Here is a 22,501-nt window from a genome sequence, read left to right as displayed (position 1 = left end):
CGGGCAGCCGCTAATCAATCAACGGCGGCAAACAAAACAAAAACCGAAGCTAGATAATCGGAGAAGCCAGTCAATAAATCAAAAAAAAAATGCATGGCCTCTGCGAGGGCGGACCGGACAGACGCGCTCCGGCTAGAATCGCTGTCCGCTTTGACCGCGGGAGGCCCGCCAGATCACCAAGATTCACACAGTGATGGACAAGCGATCATCGGCCGATTCGAGCGCGGAACAGGACTGTGGGCACTGTGGTGCCGAACGCGCCGAGCGAGCTGCCACCAGAGCAAAGCAGGCCAGAGACGACGTCCCGGAGCGGGCGGTCAGGTGGGCCGGCCCACTGCGGCGGGCGGGCGATGGATCCCCACCACGCATTCCGGCCCTGCCCGCTTTTCAGAGGGAACAGTCCCAAGATGCTAGCTACCGGGCACTGTTGCAGCCACTGTTCCCTGTCCATGGAGAGGAGAGAGCGGGACTGGACGCTTTGGCTTTATTGCCCCCCTCGGCTTTCCCAATCTGCCCCTCACTCACTCGCCCTGCTACCTCCCTCCATTCCCATTCCTTGCCTCTCTCGCCCGCTCTGGCTCTCGCGCGGGCGAGCAGGAGCAGGTGGGGATCCCGGCTTTCAAATCACCAGAGGCAACGACGACGACGACGACGACGACAGACGACAGATCCGAGGCTTTCTCGAATCGGGCAGGTCAATCAAATCCACCAGGAGTGCCCATCAAATCAAATCGCCTCACCTCAACTCATCACGTCTCGTCGACAAGACTAGAGTATATGCGCATCCATTCATCCATCCATCCCCACTGCCGTTTCCCCCACTATATAAACCCCCTCCCATCCCCACCACTGCTCACCCCTCTCCTCTCCTCTCCTCTCCTCTCCTCCGGCGTCTTCCTCCCCCCACCCCCTCTCCTGATCAAAGCGCACGCCGAGCAAGCTAGCTAGCAGGTGGTGGTGGGCGCATACACATACGCTTACTGTACGCGACGCGGCTTTGCTTGTGGCCACCACCATGATGTCGTCGCCCGCGGAGTCCGAGACCAGCTTCTTCCCGGACCACCTCGCGGAGCAGCAGCAGCAGCAGCCCCCCTTCGCCGAGCAGGAGCAGCTGTGCTACGTCCACTGCAACTTCTGCGACACCATCCTCGCGGTACGCCTCCGTTAGATTAGCTCCTGAGTTCGCTCGTTTCCACCCTCTCTCGTCTCACAATCTTGTTCGTCGTCCGTGTGGCGTGTGCATGCAGGTGGGCGTGCCGTGCAGCAGCCTCTTCAAGACGGTCGCCGTGCGATGCGGCCACTGCGCCAACCTGCTCTCCGTCAACCTCCGGAACCTCCTGCTCCCGGCCACCGCCAACCAGCTCCCCTTCAGCCCGTCGCTCCTCTCCCCGACCTCGCCGGCGTCGCCGCACGGGCTCCTGGTATGAATATATACCTACCTATCATTATGCGTTGGATTCTTAACTTGTACAGCGTCTTTGAACTGATGGCAGATATTTGCTAACTTAACTCGACTCCTGCAGGATGAAATGTCGTCGTTCCAAGCGCCGTCGAGCCTACTGACTGATCAGGCCAGCCCCAACGTGAGCAGCATCACCAGCAGCAGCAACAGCTGCGCCATCAACACGCCGGCCATGTCCATGATGCCGCCGCCGGAGAAACCCGCGCAGAGGGAGACCCCGCAGAGGAAGAGCGCTGCGTCTGGGACTAAGCGTAAGTGCCGAGCTCAGTTCTGCTACCGGTCGTACGTACTAGCTACTAGTCAAAGCACCTTCATGCCCTGGGACTGGGAGAAGAGAGCTCCGGGCGCCGGAGCATGCATGTGCAGCTGCACTGTTCTTGGTAGCACGCCACGCATAGCATACAGCTCCTCTTTATGCATTCTGTCTCTCTTTTAAGGATTCTTTCTGGGCGGTCAAAGGAGTTTTTGAGTGGAAGAGGCCGGATGAATAGTTTGCTCACCCGCTCAATAGTACCTTTTGTCCGTGGAGGTTTTTTACCCCAAACTCCAACGTTAACATATGCACAGTGTGTGATACTATATGCATATAGGAGAACTAAACTAAATAAATGCAGTGAGCATTAGGAATCAGAAACATAATCAGCTCTCTAAGTTAGGTATACGACTCTAGGGGTACCAAATGGGCCACCAGGATGCATTTGTCTGATCCTTCTCCTTGATCCGTGCTGTTCCTGAAGCTACCAAGTGTTTCTCCTTATTTAATTTTAATGCTGCTTGCCGTGATTCTGCAGATCCAGAGAAGCGGCAGAGAGTTCCCTCGGCATACAACCGATTCATCAAGTGAGTGATCACTGATCAGTGCATGGTTCATTCTAGTTCCCCGTCTTAGCTTGCATCTTCTCTCTGGCAAAATGCATATGCATGATGCATGGGTTCCTATGTATGTATATGCAGAGACGAGATTCAGCGTATCAAGGCCAACAATCCGGACATCACCCACAGGGAGGCTTTCAGCGCAGCTGCCAAGAATGTAATGCACTTCATCTTCTCTATTTCTCAATACACATTTTGATCGGATCCGGTTCGATCTTTGATTTGTTCAATGCTTTGTGTATTTCTCATCGATCGTCTGTATGCATCAGTGGGCTCATTTTCCACACATCCATTTCGGTCTGATGCCGGACCAAGGCCTGATGAGGAAGACCAGCATCCAAAGCCAGCTGGTAAGTAAAGGAGGCCCTAAAACCTAATCCTATATATAGTATCTATGTCCGTGCAGAATCAGATTGAGCTAACGAGCATAGGCCCTGAGCAGCTAGCACTTATGTTCCCCTTTGTGCTGTGTACGTAGGACGGAGCTGGGGATTGCATGCTCTTCAAGGACAAGTCTCTACGCAGCGGCGGCGGCCGCAGCAGCCACAGCGGCATCTAGCATGGGCGCCACTCCGTTTTAGCGTCTTCCCATAGAATATATTGCCTTAATTTCGCTGCATTCTAGCTAGGGTGCTGGGGGGATCATATGAGATCTTGAGATGTATCGTATCGTATCTACGAGTACTCCTCTAGTTTTCGTTGTTTCTTCCTGTCCTTTGCCCTTTCCCTAGTCCTATATGTTCGCCTATCAGCTAATGAGGTTGCTGTGTTTGCCACCTCTTATCTTATGGACATAAAATAGATCGATCTAGTTGCCTCACATTATCGTTTTAAATTAGTTCATAATCCTAACTCCTTACTTCGGCTTTCTACTAATTACATGTCTGCTGAATAATTGAACATGTGCGGGTTTTTTATCCTTCGAATTCCTCAAATTACTAGTGACATGTATGTTACTATAGGATTTTGGATCTTTCAACATGACACTAGTAATAAAGAGCTCAAATCATACTCACTCCATTTTTTTAAGTCAAACTACACAAAGTTTGACCAAATTTATATCAAAAAAATATAAACATCTACAAAACTAAAACTACGTAGTATGAAAATATATTTCACAATGCATCCGATAATATTGACTTCATATTGTTAACATCGATATTTTTTAATATGAAGTTAGTCAGAGTTTACGAAACTTGACTTTGACTAAATTTATATGCAAACCAAAAAGAAACGAGGGAGTATTACCTCCGTCCTGAAAAAGTTGTCTTAGATATGGATGTATCTAGACAATAGACCGAGGGAGTATGAAATTTGAGGAACCAATAGAATTGTATAATGAAGAGCGAAAATCATATAGGAGTAATAGTTATGTCCGAGAATTTCTATTGCTAACTAGAAATTGTTGTAAATAAGTTATTCAAAATACAAAAGTTGTTGTATTGTACATAAGTGGTTGCCAAGGAGCTAAGTCACGTGTTTTCGAAATTCAGGGTTGGAGGCACACTTATCACACGGTTGGGTAAATTAATCCTCTAAAGACCTCCTAAAATGCATTAAAGCACTATATATACTTATCACAGGATTGGATGTTTCTCAAGCAGCTTCGAACTGTGTACAACAACCTACCCAAACAAGACAATCATACCCGACCTCTCTCCTACCGGGTTCGCTAACTGCCAGCAGGAACCGCTCCAAGGCGATCCGCGAGGCGATTTTTGCCTGCCTCTCTCCGCCGGTGTTGCTGAGGGTCCTCGTCCCTCCCGTCCGCCGCTCCGATCATGGGATTGGACGAGGACCCCGGCGATTCCCTCCGGCAAGGAGATAGGTGATGCTCTAACCAGCGGCGCCCGGGAGTAGATGGCTCGGTGTTCTTGCCGGTCTTCGGATCGGATGAGATTTGTGTCTAGTGGTCGGCGCTTGGCACTCTTCTGGGTGGCATTGGCGTTGGCTGTTGTAGTTGTGTTTGGTGTCTTGCAATGGATACGTGGATGGCGGCAGGAGGCGACGTTTCGCTTCTTCAGCCGTGTTGGATGAAGTTGATGGCGTCGGGATTTATTAGACACGGGGAAGAACCCCGGCCGACATGCCACAAAGCCTCGGTCTCGTCGCTTGCGGCGGTCCGCACTAGTGCAGAACCGGGCAATAGCACAGGTTCGTAAGGCCCTTTAGTGCCGATTCGGTAACCGGCACTAAAGTATGGGCACTAAAGGCCCCCCTTCCTTTAGTACCGGTTCAGCACGAACCGGTGATAAAGGGCAACCACGTGGCACGAGGCGCGCCGTGGTCTGGAGGACCTTTAGTCCCGGTTGGTAAGGATTTTTTTATTTTTGAAATAAAGTAAAAACAGCCCGCCTACTGGGCCGGCACGGCCTGCGTACGACTAGAAACCCAATCTCTAGCTGGGCCAGGATGCAAGCCCGTACGGCCCAGTAGGCCCCACAGGGCAGAAGACTTGCAATAGGCCCACAAAGGCCTGCTTAGAGAGGAGCTCGACACGGTAGCCGCGGCGGGGCTTATAAACCGGTGCGAACTCCTCTCAACTAGCGAGATGGGACTAAACATTATGCACTGCGGGTGGCAGTGCACCACCTTTAGTACCGGTTGGTGGCTCCAACCGGTACTAAAGGGGGGGGGGGTCTTTAGTACCGGTTGGAGCCATCAACCCGTACTAAAGGCCACCACCTTTAGTACCGGTTGGTGGCTCCAACCGGTACTAAAGACCCCCCTTTAGTACCGGTTGAAGTCACCAACCCGTACTAAAGGCCACAACCTCTTTAATACCGGTTCGTGGCACGAACCGGTACTAAAGGTTCGCCACGAACCGGTACTAATGAGCGCCGCCCGCCTAGCCGTTGGAACCGGTACTAATGGTCACATTAGTGCCGGTTCAATTACAAACCGGGACTAATGAGTTTCACATTAGACCCTTTTTCTACTAGTGCGGGTTCATCGCCTCGAAAAGCATCCTTGTATGCGAAGGTGCTCCCTCAGACACTAGTAGAAAAATGACCTAATGTGAGACACATTAGTCCCAGTTCGATTTTGGCCCGGTACTAATGGTATCATTAGTGCCGGCTCGAATGGCTATGCATTAATTTCGGTTCGTGTTGAACCTTTAGTAACCGGTACTAAAGGGGTGGTGGCAGGCTGGCGTCAGGCCGGGGCCCCACGATCACCTTTAGTACCGGTTCGTGGCACAAGCCGGTACTAAAGGGCTATCCTTTAGTACCGGTCCGTGCCACGAACCGGGACTAAAGGGGTCTGACCTATAGTCCCGGTTGGAGACACAAACCGGGACTATAGGGCAATTTTCGAACTCTACCCCCGTGTATCGCCATTTCAGTTTAGAAAAAATCAAAAGAAAATGATAAAAACTTCAAAAAATAAAATCCTTCAAGAGGTAGTTATATTACTACATCTACTAGTTAGGAAAATTTGAAAACTTAAATTTGGACATGTTTTGCAAAAAGTGTAGCGAAAATGTAAAACGGCTATAACTTTTGCATACGATGTCGGAAAAAAAACGTATGATATATCAAAAAATTCAGCACGAAAATCCGCATTCGATGGAGACGGCCTATGGCCTGTTTGCAATTTTTTGGAATCCTCAAATTCCAAAAGGAAAAAAAGATATGGTCAAATTTTAGTTTTTTTAAAAAAAATTGGTTAAATCTGGTCAAACTACTTATTCAAGAAGTATTAATGTTACTACATAATTATTCAAGAATATTAGTGTTACTAAATAATTATTTCAATTTTTTGAATTTTGGTCAAATCTGGTCAAACTATGGTCAAAGTGTGGAAACTATGGTCAAACTTATTCAAGAAATATTAGTGTTACTAAATAATTACTGTTTTTTAGAATAATAGTTTCATACTCAAACGGTGAAACATGTGACCTAATGCTCAAGCTAAACTGCTGAGGGTTAATATGATTGACAGCTTACATTTGTCAGGAAAATAACAAGTGCAGACTTGGAATGTAGGGGGAATAGAACTCCGAAGTTAAGCATGCTCAGGATGGGTGACCGGCCGGGAAGTTAGGCGATTTGGAATGAGTGATCCACACTTGAGCAGTTAAGAGAGGTGATTAAAGACTAAATCATCAAATAATTCAGAAAAATTAAAAATCAAAAAAATCAAAAAAATTCCAAAATTTTCAAATTTTTTTAGAAAAAACCTTTAGTACCGGTTGGTAACACCAACCGGTACTAAAGGTCCCCCATACTAGAGCGCGAGCTCACGCCACGTGGTGGCACTTTAGCGCCGATTCGTGCCGAACCGGTACTAAAGGGGGGGCCTTTAGTGCCCACCTTTTAGTGCCGGTTATAGAACCGACATTAAAGGCCCTTACGAACCGGTTTTAAAGCTCCATTTTCTACTAGTGAGATCTTCGTATGGTGGTTGTTCTCCTTTTTCTCCGGCGTTGCCTTGGTGATGGTGGAGGACAATGGTGGACAACGATTCAGCGAGGCACAAAGTTCTCCACTCGTGAAATTCTAATTTTACCGGTAGGAGGATGCTTAGTGAAAAAAATGTAAGACACCTATGTATGTCTCACGTGGTGACCCCATATGTACTCTCTATAATAAGTTTGTCCACTAATGGAATATATACGTGGTTATTTCAAAAAAACAAGACAATCATATTGCACAGGAATATCAAGTGTACGTAACCAAATAGAAGTAACAGACTAAAGCTAATCTCGTATAACAAAAAAAGCAAATATGTAGTTAATCTAATCGTAAGACCCTAAGACATCTAGTTGTGATATCATTGCTCAAGCATTTCAACGGGGCCAAAACCCCCCAAACTTGATTTAGTCAATATTTTTAAGGTTTTAGTCATTTAGGGAGGATAACCACCGGCCTCGGCATCGAGCCATGGAAACAACCATTTTAATAAATTATACAACAAAGCCTGACAAAAACAAATACATGGATCAACCCAAAGCCACCTTCCAGGCGATCTATGTCGCCACACCATTTTTTTTAGTTGTAGTGTAATTTTCTACAGAATGGCAGTTAATATAAAAGAAACGATACATTGAAATATCATTGTTTTTTATTGATCCATTTTATAAAAAAAATATAAATTAATATTAATTAATGATATTTTGAAATTTTGTAGAATCGTGTAACAAGCACATCATCCATGTCAAATGGGGCTACACAATAAAAAAATCGAACCATGATGCTAGTTTTTAAACTAAAGCAGACATGAAAATGAATTTACAAAGTGTACATTTTTATCTTGTTCGGCAAACCCAAATATGCATAACCTTGGTTGTAGGCTCTAATTGTCCTATGATATTTCATCTTATTTGTGTAGGACACTAGATATTATATCAGTTTGAATCATGATCCGATTGCACGAATAAGCAAGCTACCAAACACCCAATTACAGAAAAGCGGCAAACTCGGTTGATCAATTAAGTTGTCATGATCCATCTCATTGTCTGGTGAAACATGACCTTGTCTGGTCGATACAGCGTATCTTTGTCATGCAGAACTTCTCTTTACTTGGAGAAAAAGATCACTCAATTGGTAATTGGCAACAAAGTTATGGTCAACAAATAGATGAAACTATATCAATAGATGTTTGACCAATATTCAGATTGCATATATACCAAATATAGTTGTTATTTATGACATGTGCATCTGTCGTGAAATTAGCTGCTACTTTTGTATCAAAAGTAAGCCGTTTTAGACATTAAACGGTCTATATTTGATAGTTCATTTTGTACAAATATATATGTTTCCTAAAAAAATGTACACCATGAAATTATATGCGCTTATAAGAGAGAGTAAAATAGGGGTATTGTTGTTTGGTGGGTGAGGAGGGGGGGGGAGGGTTGTTGGAGAGGCTCTCTTCATAAATACTCCCTCCGTTTCGAATTACTTGTCGCAGATATGGATGTATCTAGATGTATTTTAGTTCTAAATACATCCATTTCTGCGATGAGTAATTTGGAACGGAGGGAGTAGATGTCTGGTAGAATGGGTGCAGTCAGATTTCTCTAACTCCAACCCATGGTATGCTAAAAAAATATTTAGTTTTGATGATGCTAAACTATTACTGCCTGATTTCTCATGATCATTTTAATAATAACACACAATTATAATTTCCACTAGCTCATATTTGTGATTTTTTTTCTTCAAATTTGTCCATTTGAGAACGTGCCCCAGAACCAAAATGTCATATGTTTACTACCGAAGTGAATATACTAGAAAACATAACAGAAGAATCACAAATAAAGATCCTACAATGTTAGAATAATAGTGTGTAATAATACCTAGAGATCGGGAGTGCATATTATTGAACACATTTTTACCCGATTAGTTATTGGAATGGATTTACAAAATATAATGAATGCGCCGGTGTGAGGGAGCAAATTTTGAAACATAATGCATTGCCTATCACTGAAAGAATAACATAAAAATCTTAGAATAAATCCAGAAAATGAGCAATTGTATCAAGTCTAATACTTCAACTTGGTTGGATGTATTCTAGCGCAAGGAAGCTAATGGTAGATAATATTTTAGGGCATATAGATTTTTTTAAAATGTCAAACTTCATCAACAGTTAGCAAACGTGTAGCGAAAAATACCAACATATAATAATGTGAAATCAATATCACTAGATACATTGTTAGAAATATTTTGATACTCCCTCGGCTCCAAATTAATTGTACTAGAGTTGCGTCAACTTGGATCGGAGGGAGTATTATTGTTGTCTTGACGGACCTAGCCCGGTCCACCCCTAATTAGTACAGCCGTCGAATGATCCAATCCATTGCACAGTAGTAGGTCGACTGGTAAAGTCTAATCATCAGAATCCGTTCATGATCAGTGCCGTCCAACACATATGCTCGACAAAATTGCTGATGCGTTCTTCTACCTTGATCATCTGCAAGGCTTGTTGCTACAAACTTCTATGGCAGCGCGCGCGAGAGGGGCGAAAGCACGCCCGGCCGGGGGGGCGTAGGCGTCCGTTCCCAACTCCCTTCCCCGTTCGTTCGATCGCTCGAGAAACTAGTAGCTGCTTTCATGGCTTCATCCACATCCGGTGGGAAACCGAACCGGCGTGACGAGTCCCTATCTGTAGGAAAGTACGTGCGCCCCATACCATACCCCACGGCGACAAGCAGAAGGGCGCTACACGCATGGCTACAACGCCGCGGTACGTACCCGCGCGCATCGTTCGGCGTGCGCGTCAGGCGTGCGCAGTGCAGCGTGCCGCTTAGACGCCGCGCTAGGCGACGATCAGAACTGAGGCCACGCAGGCAGGCAGCAGGCCAGCGGCAGCCCTGCGAAAGCCTGCACTGCCGCGGCGCAGGACGGGGGTCAAGGCTGCCCGGGGTCGGCCACAGTAGGGAGGGGCCTCGACCGGCGTATAGGCAGCGCCGCGTCCGCAATCCCGCATGCACGAGGGGCGGTTTCGTAATACAGTCTTAGTCGAGTTGCTAGCACCAGCAGCTACCTCTGCCGGCCGGATGGCGCGTAGTACCGGAGGCGGCAGCAGCATCATGGGCCCCCGCCCGCTGCCACGAAATTATGAGGGGCCGGGCCGGGCCGGGCCATTGGCCGATGTGATGGATCCCTGCGCGCCACCGTCTACTACAGGGATATTAACGGTGCAAGCATTTCCATATGTCTAGTGCGCTAGCCTGTCCTGCCTGCCTCCGCTGCTTACCGTAGTGCCTACACTCTATACGTCGGCACCTACCTCTTCGGCGCTCCCCGCCTCCCTCGCTTCCTCTGCTCTCGATCCTCTGCCCGCCCTGAGCTTTCCATCTCATCTGTCCACTCCCACCGTCTCTTGCACACAACGGGCCGGCCGGCCGGCCGGCCGTGTCCATCATGCGGCTAGCTGCTTGTTTTTTCCTCCCAGAGGGGTCAAATGATTGATGTTTTCCGCTTGCGCTGCGACGTGCAAGCACCCCCAGCGCACGCGCCACCTCGGCGTGCTCGTCCTCCGGCCACAGGCTCGGCTGTTTCGGTGCAAGGAGGAGGCGCGGCCGCGGCCACTTGCACTGTTTGGTGCTACCTCGCTTCCCATCCGATGCGGGCGTGGCGCCGGCCGGCCACCTGCTCCTGCTCCTGCTCCTGATGGGCCGTATCAGGCGATGAATTGCGCGCACCCGCTGATACGTCGCTCGCTCTTGCCGCACGCGTGATCGCAAATGTAAGCAAAAAATTTGTACGCTAGATAGGCGCTGCACCAGTAGCCACCTATAGCTTCTAGCGTCGTTTCGTTGATACGACAGTTTATGTTTGGTCGGCGAGAGGCATGTCAAGTTATCCACACCTCCATCAACTGTGTGCCCGGGCTGCCCGGGAAAGCATATCGTCCGTTTCTGTAACCAGGCAACGCGTTTGGAGCTTCACCTGTCCGTTTCTGCGCCACATACTTAGATTTCAAGAATTAATACATTATAACACCTTGATCCTAACGAGTACTCCCTCCCCTTCGTTCCAAATTACTCGTCGCAGAAATAGATGTATTTAGAACTAAAATATATCTAGATACATTCATACCTGCGACAAGTAATTCGGAACAGAGGGAGTATATAACACAATCACAAATATTCTATTTTGTTTCATCTTGATCCTTTTTACGAACGAGTAATTTCTTTTATGGATTTCCAAAATTACTCTGTCTCAATCAAGCCATCAGTTGTTGAATCAAAGCGCTCGCTTAGTGCGAGCCCTATGCTAATCTTGCATAAAGGGTTTTTTCCCCTCGCATCGCTTTTTCTCTTTTTGGCTAGCAAACCAGAAGACGTTCATTCCCTGGCTGTAGTTGTTCGTTGGTTCTTCTTCTTCTTCTTCTTTGTTACCTACCGGTAGGACTGGTACAGTTTTCACCAGCCTTTTTCTTTCCTTCTTTTCTGTGTTTTTCGTAGCGGGTTTCTTTGGTTTTTAAAGGTTTTTTTCTTTTCTTTCCTTTATTCTGTGTTTTCTTTATGGTTTTCTGTGGATTTCATTGCTTTTTCTTTCTTTCTTTCTTTCCTGTTCTTTACGGTGATGTCATTGCTTTTTCTTTCTTTCTTTCCTTTTCTTTACAGTTTTCAATGGTTATTTATTTTCATTATGTCTCTGATTTCTTTATGATTTCCACCGGTCTTCCTTTCTTTTCTTTTCTTTTTATCTTCAGGGAACTATTTGGTTTCATTGTTTTTTTGTGCTTTCGTTGTGATATTTTTGGTTTCCATCAGTTTGCAATGTTTTTTTCATTTCTTAATTCGCTGTGTTTACAGCTTTCACCCATTTTCTTCAGTACTTGTTGGTTTCTCTTTCTTACTTTTTATGTGTTTGACTTTGCGGCTTCTTTGGGTTTCATTTGTTTTTTCTTTTTCTCCCAATTCATATATACTTTTTTCATACATCTTGTACATTTTTCTTATACAAGAAGAATATTTTTATGCATGTTTAACAACTTTCATATACATAATTAACATTTGAAAATATGTTTGGATGTCTATACTTTTTCATACACATTTTATATTTATCGTGTACATAAGGAACGTTTGTTTTATACACATTTATCATTTTACAAATACAAGGTTATCAATTTTTCAAACATATTTTTTGTAGTCTACAGTTTATCATACATTGTACATTTTCTGTATACATATGACATAGTTTTTACGGATGTTTAACATTTTTTAAATATATAATTAACCATTTTTCAAAATATGTTTTGATGGATATTTCTTTCTCCATATGCATTGTACATTCTTTTCTGTATACATTTGAAAAACAGTGTAAATGTTTGAAATTTTTTAAACAAATAATGAACATTTTTTAAAACACATGCTTTGAATATATTTTCAAATATGTGGTAATTATTTTTTCAAACACATTGTTGAAAGAAATTTAATGATACAAAACTTGTTTTATAAACTACATGAACATATTTTCTACATTTTTAATCATTTTTAAAAAAATTACGAACATTCTTATATGAGCAATATTTGTTTTTAATGTAAATTTCATTTTTTGAATGGTAAATATTTTTAAAAATGAAACATATTTTTCGAAAAAGCATGAACAATTTTTAGGTGTCACAAATTTTTTTTTTGGAACACTATCCACATTTTACTAAAAGTGCGCTAACAAATTTTTGCACTGCATTAGCATTTTTCAAATTCATGGTCATTGATTTTGTTTGAAATAGCTAAGTTTTGGAATGTATATGTTTTAAAAATATACAAAAGTAGAAAAAACAAAACATAAACTAGAAAGAACTAACTAGGAAGATTTGTCGGCCAATACTAGCCGACTGGGAAGGCACTCCTTGACGTGAGACCTTATTTCAATCTCCGATGAAGCGATACATACCCGCGGCAATTCCTAAACGGCGCCCGCTGCGCCTGTTATAGGCTTAGCGGTACAGGGCGCACACCCCTTGTCTGTGCTGGACCAGCCCACGTTCCATTTTTTCTGTTTTAAAGAACAACAAAACTACACATGTACGTGCCGTTGTTCAAACAGGGGATCGCCAGGTTAAACAATGGCTATCATGACCAACCAGCTACCAGCCTTTGACGTATAGCTTTTTACTTCTTTTGTTCTCTGTTTTTTTCTGGAACGGTTTTGTTCCTTTTTCCATTTTTATTCATTTCCATTTTTCTTTATTTTTGCTACACGTCTTTTTATAATACATAATTTTGCGTTTCAAATTCGTGAACTTTTTTTGAAATTTGATGAATCTTTTTCCAAATTCGACAAACTTTTTCTCAAATCTGATAAACTTTTTTCAGATGCGATGAACTTTTTTCAAATGCGATGAAATTTTACAAATCCCATGAACTTTTTTTGTCAAATCCGATGAACCTTTTTTCAAATTTGATGAACTCTTTTCAAATTTTTGAACTTTTTTCAATTCATGCCCTTTTATAATTCATGATTTTTTTCTGATTTTTTGAAAGTCAATGGCTGGTCAACCACGATCAATCATCTTCCGGTCACCGCGATCGGCCGAACCAAGAAACTCGATCGATAGAAACCAGGGAAATCAGTGGTTAGCGATTTTTGTCTAGTTGTTGGGCCGGCCCATGAGCTGAGGCGCATGTGCGCCAAGATGCAGAACTGGTGCTTAAAGCGCCCGTTAGGAGCTCCCCAGATTCATGGCGACATTCTTTGCTCGAGTGCACGACGTCGAGCTATGTCTGGGCTTTGGTTGATGGCGACCTAGCTGAGCACTTAATTGCTACGACGGATCCAAACGCAAAACATTGGCTATTAGGGATGATGGATACTTTATCACATGACAAGGTTTTCACCCTCACGGTGACTCTCCGGGCTATATGGACAGCAAGGCAGAAGGCCATCCATGAGTTTATTTTCCAAAGTCCCGTGGCCACACGTATGTTCATTCAATGCTTCATTGCTAAATTGGAGAGCATCAAGAATGCCCCTAGACCGATGAGACCTACTCCCTTTGCAAATGTTTGGCTGCACTAGGTTTGGACGCCTCCTCCAACAGGGATGTTTAAGATCAATGTGGACGGAGAGATCTCCCGAGATGGCTGCATGGGCGCATCCTTTGTTGTATGCCGTGATGACAAGGGCCTTCTCTTAGGGTCCTCGGCGATGGCTTTTCCGGGCATTAATGACCCATAGCCTGTCATGAAACACTAGCATGTAGAGAAGCGCATGCACTTGCCCAAGATTTGAATCTAGGAAAAATCATCTTCTCATGTGATAGTGAGAGTGTTGTCAATGATATAAAGCATGGCTCACGAGGGACGAACGGCGCAACAGTTCAAGATATCAATGCGAATTAGCAGCTTTTTGAAAGCATGTGATATCATCTTCGAACGTAAGGACGCAAACAAAGAAGCTCATAGCTTGGCTAAATTTTCGATTTCTCTTAACCAGGGTCGCCACTTGTGGCTGGGCTATCCACATGACCCTTTTTGTATTCATTTGAACTTCCCAATTAATCAATAAAGTGTCCTTCACCCTAAAAAAAGGAGCTCCCCAGACCTGCGCCCATATCAAAGTGCGACACCCGATTGTCTGTTAACATTGCTCTCGGCCTGTCGTGGCCTTCTCTAGCTAGTACTACCTCCGTCCGGGTTTATTAGGCCTCTCAGCATTACAAGCATGTCCCCTTTTATAAGGCCCCGCTTTGAAAAGGTGCATGCATGCAACCATTTCATTGGTTGTATTAAAAGTCATTGTTGTTGGTGCCATGGCTGGAAAATTAATACACTTCATGCCTGCTTTTTCATTGGCTGCATGCATGTGAGAGAGTGCATTGGGAGTGGAATTGAAGAATTAATGTGAGCAAATTACTATGTATCTTGGTCTAAGAGAAGTTGTATTTAGGCCTAATAAACCCGGACGGAGGCACACCACATCCGTAGAGCTCCTAACAAGTGCCTATATAGCACCAGATAGATCTACCGGCGCCCCCGCGCGCGTGCTGGGCTGACCCGGCAATGCCTGGTGCGTTGACATGTGGACATTCGCTGGATTGCTAGTTGAAGTTGACACGTGGACAACATGACCGTTGAGCAGTTGACTACTGACAATTGACCGTTAACTATAAAAAATAAACATTTGGAAACAAATCATAAAATTGAAAATAGACCAAATTTGAAGAGGGAAAAAACTGGGGTAGAAAACAGTTCATAAATTCCAAAAAAGTTCACGCATGTGATTTTTTTTCAAAAAACAGAAAATTCTCATGGACTTTGAAGAAATGGTTCACGGATTTCAAAAAACAGATTTTGAAAAATAAAAGCAATATTTCAAAAAGTTCACGCATTTGAAAATCATGCATTTGAAAAAAATTGGACTTTGAAAAAAACTAGGTTCTGAAAAACTCATAATTTCAAAAAAGTTCATGAAAACTTTGAAAGAAGTACACAAAAAATTGTAAAAAGTTCACAAAATTGAAAAAATTCATGCATTTGAAAAATGAGTATAAAGAAACCAGAAAAAAACTATGAAAAAATCTGTAAATTTGTAAATGTTTATGCATTTGAAAAATATCTTAAATTTAAGAAAAGATCAGGAATTTTGAAAAAGAAAAATAAAATGGGAAAGAAAAACAATACAAACTCGTCTTGGAACAAACCAGAAAAAAAGCGCTTCTGGAAAACCTGATGGAACCTTGTAGAGTGTTCCTAAAACCGGACAGAAAAAACTGATTGGACCAGTCGAACAGGAACTGGCGCGCGCGACAAATGTTTGCGAACCAAAAAAAAGTGTTAAATGGGTCGATCCCAAGGAAGAGGGGGAGTGGGCAAGTTTGTGCAAACACCTGTAACCGGCGCGTAAGGCGCTGAATGGGGTGGGGGCCAGATCCAGGCCTAGTAGCATCGGATCCCCGCCCTGGACGCTAGCAAAACCACATATGTGCGCACCACCGGGCTTCGCCAAAGTTCATGTCGATGTCGGGATCTCCAACGCCTATGCAAGAGGCGTAGCGGCGGCAGCGCACCAAGATGAGCTAGGAAATTTTCTAGGCAGATCAGCCTAGTGATCTTGGGGATCATCGATGTAGCGACGTTGGACGCAATAGCTTGCAGAGAGGGTTTAGCACTTGCAGAAGATTTGGCGCACCACAACTTCATCATAGCGTCTGATTCGAAGCAGGTAATCAACGATATTCACAAAGGCAGTCGAGGAGGGTACAATGCTATCATTAGCGAGATTATGATTAGAGCTTCTTCTCACACTTTTAATTTTACTTTTGAAGGTAGAGCTACGAACACCCATGCAGATGGGTTAGCCAAGTTCTCACATTTTTGGATCAGGGGCGGCACGTTTGGTTGTCTGAACCAATGACCCTTTTTTGTATCCCACATCATGTGGCACCACCGCTTTGGGCAGAACATCTTGAAACATGTTCTTGTATTCATCATGCTCTCATTTTTACATTCCCAAAATCCTTTATCATTTGCACTTTTTTACTTCATTTTGTATAGCCCCTGAGTTATTTAGTCACACTATTCAGACACAGAAAACCACTTATTTTGTGGCAAAGAATACACCTGTAGTCCACCAACAGCATTACTTCCCGTTATAATATATTCACAAAAATGAAGAAAGTAAAGAAAACAAAAGAGCCGCTGCCCTACATTGTATACAATCAAACTATCGAGGCAAACATTGCTTGCCGGCCTACTTATGATGAATATGGATATGGACGGATGTAGGCCGAATTCAGCTCCCAGATCTTGATCGATTTTGCGGTGACGTTAACATTTGTAGCGTTGTTGAAGAAGAAAACTCTGGCAGAGTCGTAGATTGCCTTCGTAGGGTACACGCGCGATGTGATGCATGTCCTCCCGCCCTGAGCAAAGCTCTCCACGATGGAATGATCGACCTATGGCAAAAATCCACGGACAAAATCAGTATGTAACCGATGAGTCAAGACCAACTAATCATGATATATCGAATCCTTTAAGAAACGTACCAGTATTCTCACCGACAGATCTTCTCCGTCGAGCACAGGGACGGAGCTGCCGTAAACGGCCTTGACAAGATCGTTCGCCTTCGATGACCTGACGATCAAGATCGTGCAGATTAAGGTCGATGTAATTAGGAGCGCGTGCAGATTAAGATGGATGCGTGCATACCTGAAGGCGTCTTGGCAGAAGTGGGTGCTGAGCTTCCCGTCCGCGCCCCTGACCAGGTAGAAGTAGACGGCGGTCTGCTCCGACAGGCCGTCGTCGGCCAGCACGAGCAGCCCGAACGGGCCGAGCAAGCCCCGCCCCGCCGCGCCGGCGCTCGCGCTGCAGTTGTACGGCGCCTCCGCCCCCGCCGCCGCGCCCGCCTGCACCTGGAAGACCGCCTCGATGTCCAACTGCACCAGGGCCGACTGTCAACGTTGGTGCTCTGAAGACGATCTAGAACGAAGAGATGCAGTACAGAGGGCCTGCAACTCACCTGTGTTGCTCTGCCGACGTCCAGGGGCACGACGGAGCCGGGCTGCAGGTCGAGGCCGTCGAAGCGCTTGCCGCGCATGCGCAGGTTCTCCACCTCCACCACCGGCCACTGCAGCAAGTTGCTGCCCGTCTTGGTGTCCAGGAGAACCGTCCTCGGGAATGACTGCATGTTGGTAAGGAATGTGGTTAATTACCGGGCTTTACGTGCTGCCTATACTGCGGTACGACTTAAGAAAGGCAAAACTAATGCGATTGTGAGTTTGTGACCGAAGAGGACTGAATGAACATTCTGCGGAGAGACCGTAAAACGAGGATATAGCAAACTGAACTTGGTTTACTGCATCAATCGTTAAAACGAAGAGAGTACATGTGGAGTATGTGTCACGGTCCTTGATGCCAGTATGCAACGTATCGATCAACTAAGCAAGACAGTACCTATATATAGTTGGTTGAATCTGAACAAAGGCAAACCAACAGTTTTGTTTCCTTCCCTCGAGAAAAAACATGTCTTAAGATCTTTATGCTGCCACAGTGCCACACGTGCTTGCGACGACAGCGTTTCGCTAGAATACCATGGCCATTGCTTGGAAGATCTTGAACGAAAGAAAGGCGTGTACGTTTATAAGGCAAACATTAAATCCAAGGCGGAAACTGTGTCATTGCGGGTGACAGTAGTGGTATTTTCCCCTCCCTTTTGAACCCTCGATACATATGAACTTTCATTAGCTTCATTAATAAATGAAAAGAGGCTAGATCACCAAAAGAGGGTAGCTCGTTGTCCTGCAAATTATGCACGGACTGCTCGAAGAAGCGACGCTTGTTGGTTGCATAGAGCTTCAGATTTTCTTCAAGAACTTGTAATGGCAGATTGTAAACCCTATTGTCTTGGAATAAAAACGCCTTGATTCCCCGCACAAAAATATATGAAAAAAGGCGAGTCTTTTGCCAAAGAAAGGAATATAGTTGGTGGAATACGCAAGTTATTTGTATAGAAACATTATCCGCCTGGAAATGGACAAGTAAAAGGAAATGAAGCAGCAGAAAGTTTTTTTAAGAGATCTTTTGGTTAGTGCATCAGAAGGAGTTCCCGTTGACTAATCTGGATCACTATGAACACGCCTTCTTCATCAGAAGGAAACCTTGAACATTTCCATTCGAATTTTAAACTCAAAATCCTTCGGCGTCAAGTAAAACCCAACTCAAGTACCCAGCCAAGGCACGTTACACGTACGAATTGGAGCCTTTGACTCCTCAGGCAACAAGTTGCTTCAAACAATCGGAGAGAAGTCGCGGTCATCACCAGGAAACCATTGCAGACAAATTGCATTTCGCGCCAGTCCATTGGACGCTTGCAGATCTGCCTGGGCCCTCTCGACAGTTGGTTTGTTTTAATAATTTTATACTAATTATTAAGCAGGCAAGAGAGACGTGCAGCTCGTCGTTTTGGATAAATGGATGTGGGCCCGAGGGCCCACGCACGGATTTGATTTGTTTTATATACTCCTATATACGTATATGCATGCCCGCATGCACCTCGTGGCCGGTGAAAGTCAATGGGTTTATGGCGTACAGTAGCAGGGAGGAGCCCTGGTCGCATGTGCATGGACAAGGCCAGAGACTGATGCACAGACAGTGCGGCTCTAGCATTTCAATAGTTCAGACAGAACAACGTGCGTACTACGTTGCACAGACTGCCATGGCCACGTTTCGAGCTCTGGTTCACAAGTTCAGAGCTCTGACGATCCATCGGACATCGGTGGCTCCTCGTTCAGTTCCTTGTCAGAAAACAATCTCAAGAGCTTTTGTGTACCTGACGTACCGTAACACCACCGGGTCGATTGCCAGGAACGAAATGAGACCAATGTTGAGTGGGTTGGTTGCTAACCTGGAGGGACGCCCAGCCCTTGAGCACGTCGGCGCGCTCGCTGTCGGACTCGCCGATCCACCCCCACAGCACGCGCCGCCGCCCCACGGGGTCGTAGAACGTCTTGGACGCGTAGAACTTGCCGTAGTCGTACCGGAGCCCGATCCCGACGTCGATCGCCGCGTCGTCCGGCGCCCACCGGTCGGTCGCGGGGTCGTAGGTGCCGATGCCGTAGTAGTCGTTCCGGTCGTCGTCGAGGCTGGTCTTGAGCACGTGCTTCACCCCGGGCCCCGGCGCGGCGGAGGTGTCGAGCCCCACGCCGGCGGCCGGGTCGGCGGACACCGGGTAGAAGTCCACGCACTCCCACATCCCGGTGCCCTGCACGACGTGCAGCAGCGTGGGCAGCAGGTCGTAGTGCACGAAGTCCTCCGTCCTGTACACCAGCGCCAGCCCGGCGTGCTCCTGGTTCTTGGACCCGATGGTGATCCGCCAGGCCTTGTCGGCCGGGTTGAGCCACGCCGTCGTCGGGTCGCGGAAGTCCGTCAGCCCGACGCCCGGCGGCGGCACCACCACGGGGTTCGCCTCCGACTTGGCCCAGCGCCGCAGCAGCGGGTCGGACGGGTCCGCCGGCTCGGCCAGGAGCTGCACCTGCACGCCGTCCTCCGTGGAGCCGGTGTAGAGCATGACGATCCGGCCGTCGGGGAGCTGCGTCGCCGAGCCGGTCCAGACGCCATTGATGTCGTACCAGTGGTCGGGCACCATGGCCAGCGGCAGGTGGAGCCAGTGGACGAGGTCGCGCGACACGGCGTGGCCCCACGTGATGTTCCCCCACACCGCCCCGTCCGGGTTCCACTGGTAGAAGAGGTGATACCATCCCTTGTAATACAGTGGACCTGCGAGACCAGTCGGTGCGCGTGAATTTCACAACTCGCAACAGTTAAGACATGAAAGCTAGTACGTAGATCGCACGATCATTGGGTCGTGCATTGATAGGACCGTCTAGCCAGAAACGTTGGAACCATAAAGCATTTTTTCACAGCATGCATGTGCATGTCTGGATTGATCGGCCGGCGGCAACAACTTACCGTTGGGATCTGGAGACGTCGATGAGAAGAGATCGATCGGAACCCACAAGACGTCCGTGACAAAAACGCAAGACCGAGTTAGCAAAGTGGAAATGTTTGTATCAGAGACGTACGTATCCAAGTTTCAGCGTATTGAATTGGACGGAAGAAGAGCGATGGCGACGTATCTACCGTTCATCCAATTCTTCTGGGGCTGGAAATGGAACGCCGTGCGCTGCCACGCCAGCATCGCGTTGGTCCAGTCGTAGGCGCCGCCGCCGAGGAGCGCCGGGGCGGTGGACTTCTCCGACACGCCCTGCACGACGCCGCGGGAGGCGGCCACCTCCACGGCGCGGCCCGCTGCCGCGACCTGGTCTCCCGGCGCGGCGGCCTGGCCGTCGCCATGCCGTTGTCTGTAGACAACGAGCCCGGCGAGCGCGAGAAGGAGCACGGTCCACGCGATGGCCGGGAGAACGGTCGACGGGCGCTTCTGCCGTGCCGGAGGACGGCCACCCTTGAGGTTGGTCTCCGGAAGCAGCGGCGCTTTCGCGCTCTGGGCGGCGTGGAAGCCGCCGTCCACGATCGCCGGGACGGCCGGGATCATCGCCGCGCGCTAGCTAGCTAGGCTTGATGGAGCTAATGGTAGAGGAGACGCATGTATCCGGCGATCGAGCTGTTTATGCTTTGTGTTTCACGGGAAAAGTATGAACTGCTGGATCGGTCGAGAGAGCAGAAGGAGCGCCGGAGCCGGGCGATATTTATAGACAGCGGAGCCTTGTATGGAAGAGACAGGTGGTGCAGTGTGGCGATCGACGATCTTTCTGAGCCCTTTGTTTGGGAAGGAAACATCGCTGCCGGAGGAGGCGGGAAAGAAAAGGAAGGAAACGGCTGCCTCTTGTGTCTGAGACGTACGCTGGGTGAACGGGGTCTATGGGGCCGGTCATCATGCACCGGCTATCCGAGGGGATAGGAGGAGGACGGGTCAGAGACCAGGACCCGATTCGTGTGGCTCATGGAATCCACATAGTGCCTTTGCATGTAAGAGAGGAGCTAAGGATCATGCTCTTTCTGTACACTCGTTTTGTTTCTTTTTAGTTTGCGTATAAGATTTGATCAAAGTCAAACTTTATAAAATTTAACTAACTTTGTACGAAAAGATATCAACATTCACACTATGAAATCAATATTATTAGATGCATGATCAAATTAGTTTTCATAGCATATAACTTTGGTATTGTAGATGTTGAATTTTCTTATAAAGTTACTCAAACTTTGTAAAGTATGACTTTGATCAAATCTTATATGCAGACTAAAAAAAACGAAGGGAGTACATGTAAATATAACATATAAAGATGAATCTTCTCCATTACGTGTGTCTAGAGTCCACTCTTAAGGATGATATATTATTTGACCATCCTATCTGTTGCATCTTAATGTTTGAGCCAAACAAAATAAGCAAGAGGGAGGATGTCAAAGGTGTGAGATCAACCAAGCCATCGTCGAGAAAAATAAGGAAGAACACGTTCCTTCATTACAAGAGATAAGCAAAGGAAGAAGCACGCGAGGTCGAGGACTCCAATGCCAAGGTCCAGGACGCAGAGCTATTGGACAACTTGAAGCTTTGGACTTTACTTTTATACTCGTCTGTCATGCCCTGGACATCCTATTGTTCAACCTGGAACTCGAGGTTGTATCTCTGGTTTCACTTGTCGACACCTCGGAGATAAGTCCAGAGATGGTCTGAAACTCTAGTTGAAAGGATCGGTATAGTTGACTACAAGGGGGGGGGGGGTGAATAGGCAACTAACAATTTTTAGCTTTTCTTTACCAATTTAAACTTTGCAACAAAGTAGGTTATCTAGATATGCAACGAGGTGAGCAACCTATATGATGCAACAACAAAAAGTACACAAGCAAGCTAAGGATACAACACGAAAAGCTTGCACAAGTAAAGGCACGAGATAACCAAGAGTGGAGCCGGTGAAGACGAGGATGTGTTACCGAAGTTCCTTCCTTTTGAGGGGAAGTACGTCTCCATTGGAGCGGTGTGGAGGCGCAATGCTCCCCAAGAAGCCACTAGGGCCACCGTATTCTCCTCACGCCCTCACACAATGCGAGATGCCGTGATTCCACTATTGGTGCTCTTGGAGGCGGCGGCCGGACCTTTACAATCAAGGTTGGGGCTCTCTCCACAACCGAATTGGAGGCTTCCAACGAAACCACGGAGCTTCACCACAATGGAATATGGCTCCGAGGTGACCTCAACCGTCTAGGGTGCTCAAACACCCAAGAGTAACAAGAACCGCAAGGGATGAGTGGGGGAA

At 46.5% G+C, this 22,501-nt stretch overlaps 2 protein-coding genes across 2 annotated transcripts; one reads left to right on the top strand and one right to left on the bottom strand.

Moving 5' to 3' along the window:
• Window positions 1–534: 534 nt before the first annotated feature.
• LOC123189917 (protein YABBY 5) lies at window positions 535–3,157 on the top strand. The gene is made up of 7 exons (XM_044602435.1): window positions 535–1,153; window positions 1,248–1,421; window positions 1,524–1,713; window positions 2,254–2,302; window positions 2,417–2,492; window positions 2,605–2,685; window positions 2,814–3,157. Exons 1-7 carry the CDS (start codon window positions 1,016–1,018, stop codon window positions 2,892–2,894), a joined length of 789 nt encoding a protein of 262 aa, XP_044458370.1. The 5' UTR covers window positions 535–1,015; the 3' UTR covers window positions 2,895–3,157.
• A 13,137-nt stretch (window positions 3,158–16,294) lies between these two features.
• Window positions 16,295–21,011, bottom strand: LOC123189916 (beta-fructofuranosidase 1). The gene is made up of 7 exons (XM_044602434.1): window positions 20,370–21,011; window positions 20,199–20,207; window positions 19,135–20,006; window positions 17,251–17,412; window positions 16,941–17,167; window positions 16,778–16,865; window positions 16,295–16,687 (listed from the first exon to the last, which is right to left on the bottom strand). Exons 1-7 carry the CDS (start codon window positions 20,779–20,781, stop codon window positions 16,487–16,489), a joined length of 1,971 nt encoding a protein of 656 aa, XP_044458369.1. The 5' UTR covers window positions 20,782–21,011; the 3' UTR covers window positions 16,295–16,486.
• Window positions 21,012–22,501: the final 1,490 nt, after the last annotated feature.

This window comes from Triticum aestivum, chromosome 2A, assembly GCF_018294505.1.
Source record: "Triticum aestivum cultivar Chinese Spring chromosome 2A, IWGSC CS RefSeq v2.1, whole genome shotgun sequence".
Classification (NCBI taxonomy): Eukaryota; Viridiplantae; Streptophyta; class Magnoliopsida; order Poales; family Poaceae; genus Triticum; species Triticum aestivum.
Note: the sequence above shows the minus strand (reverse complement) of the source record. Positions and strands in the feature narration are given on the sequence as shown.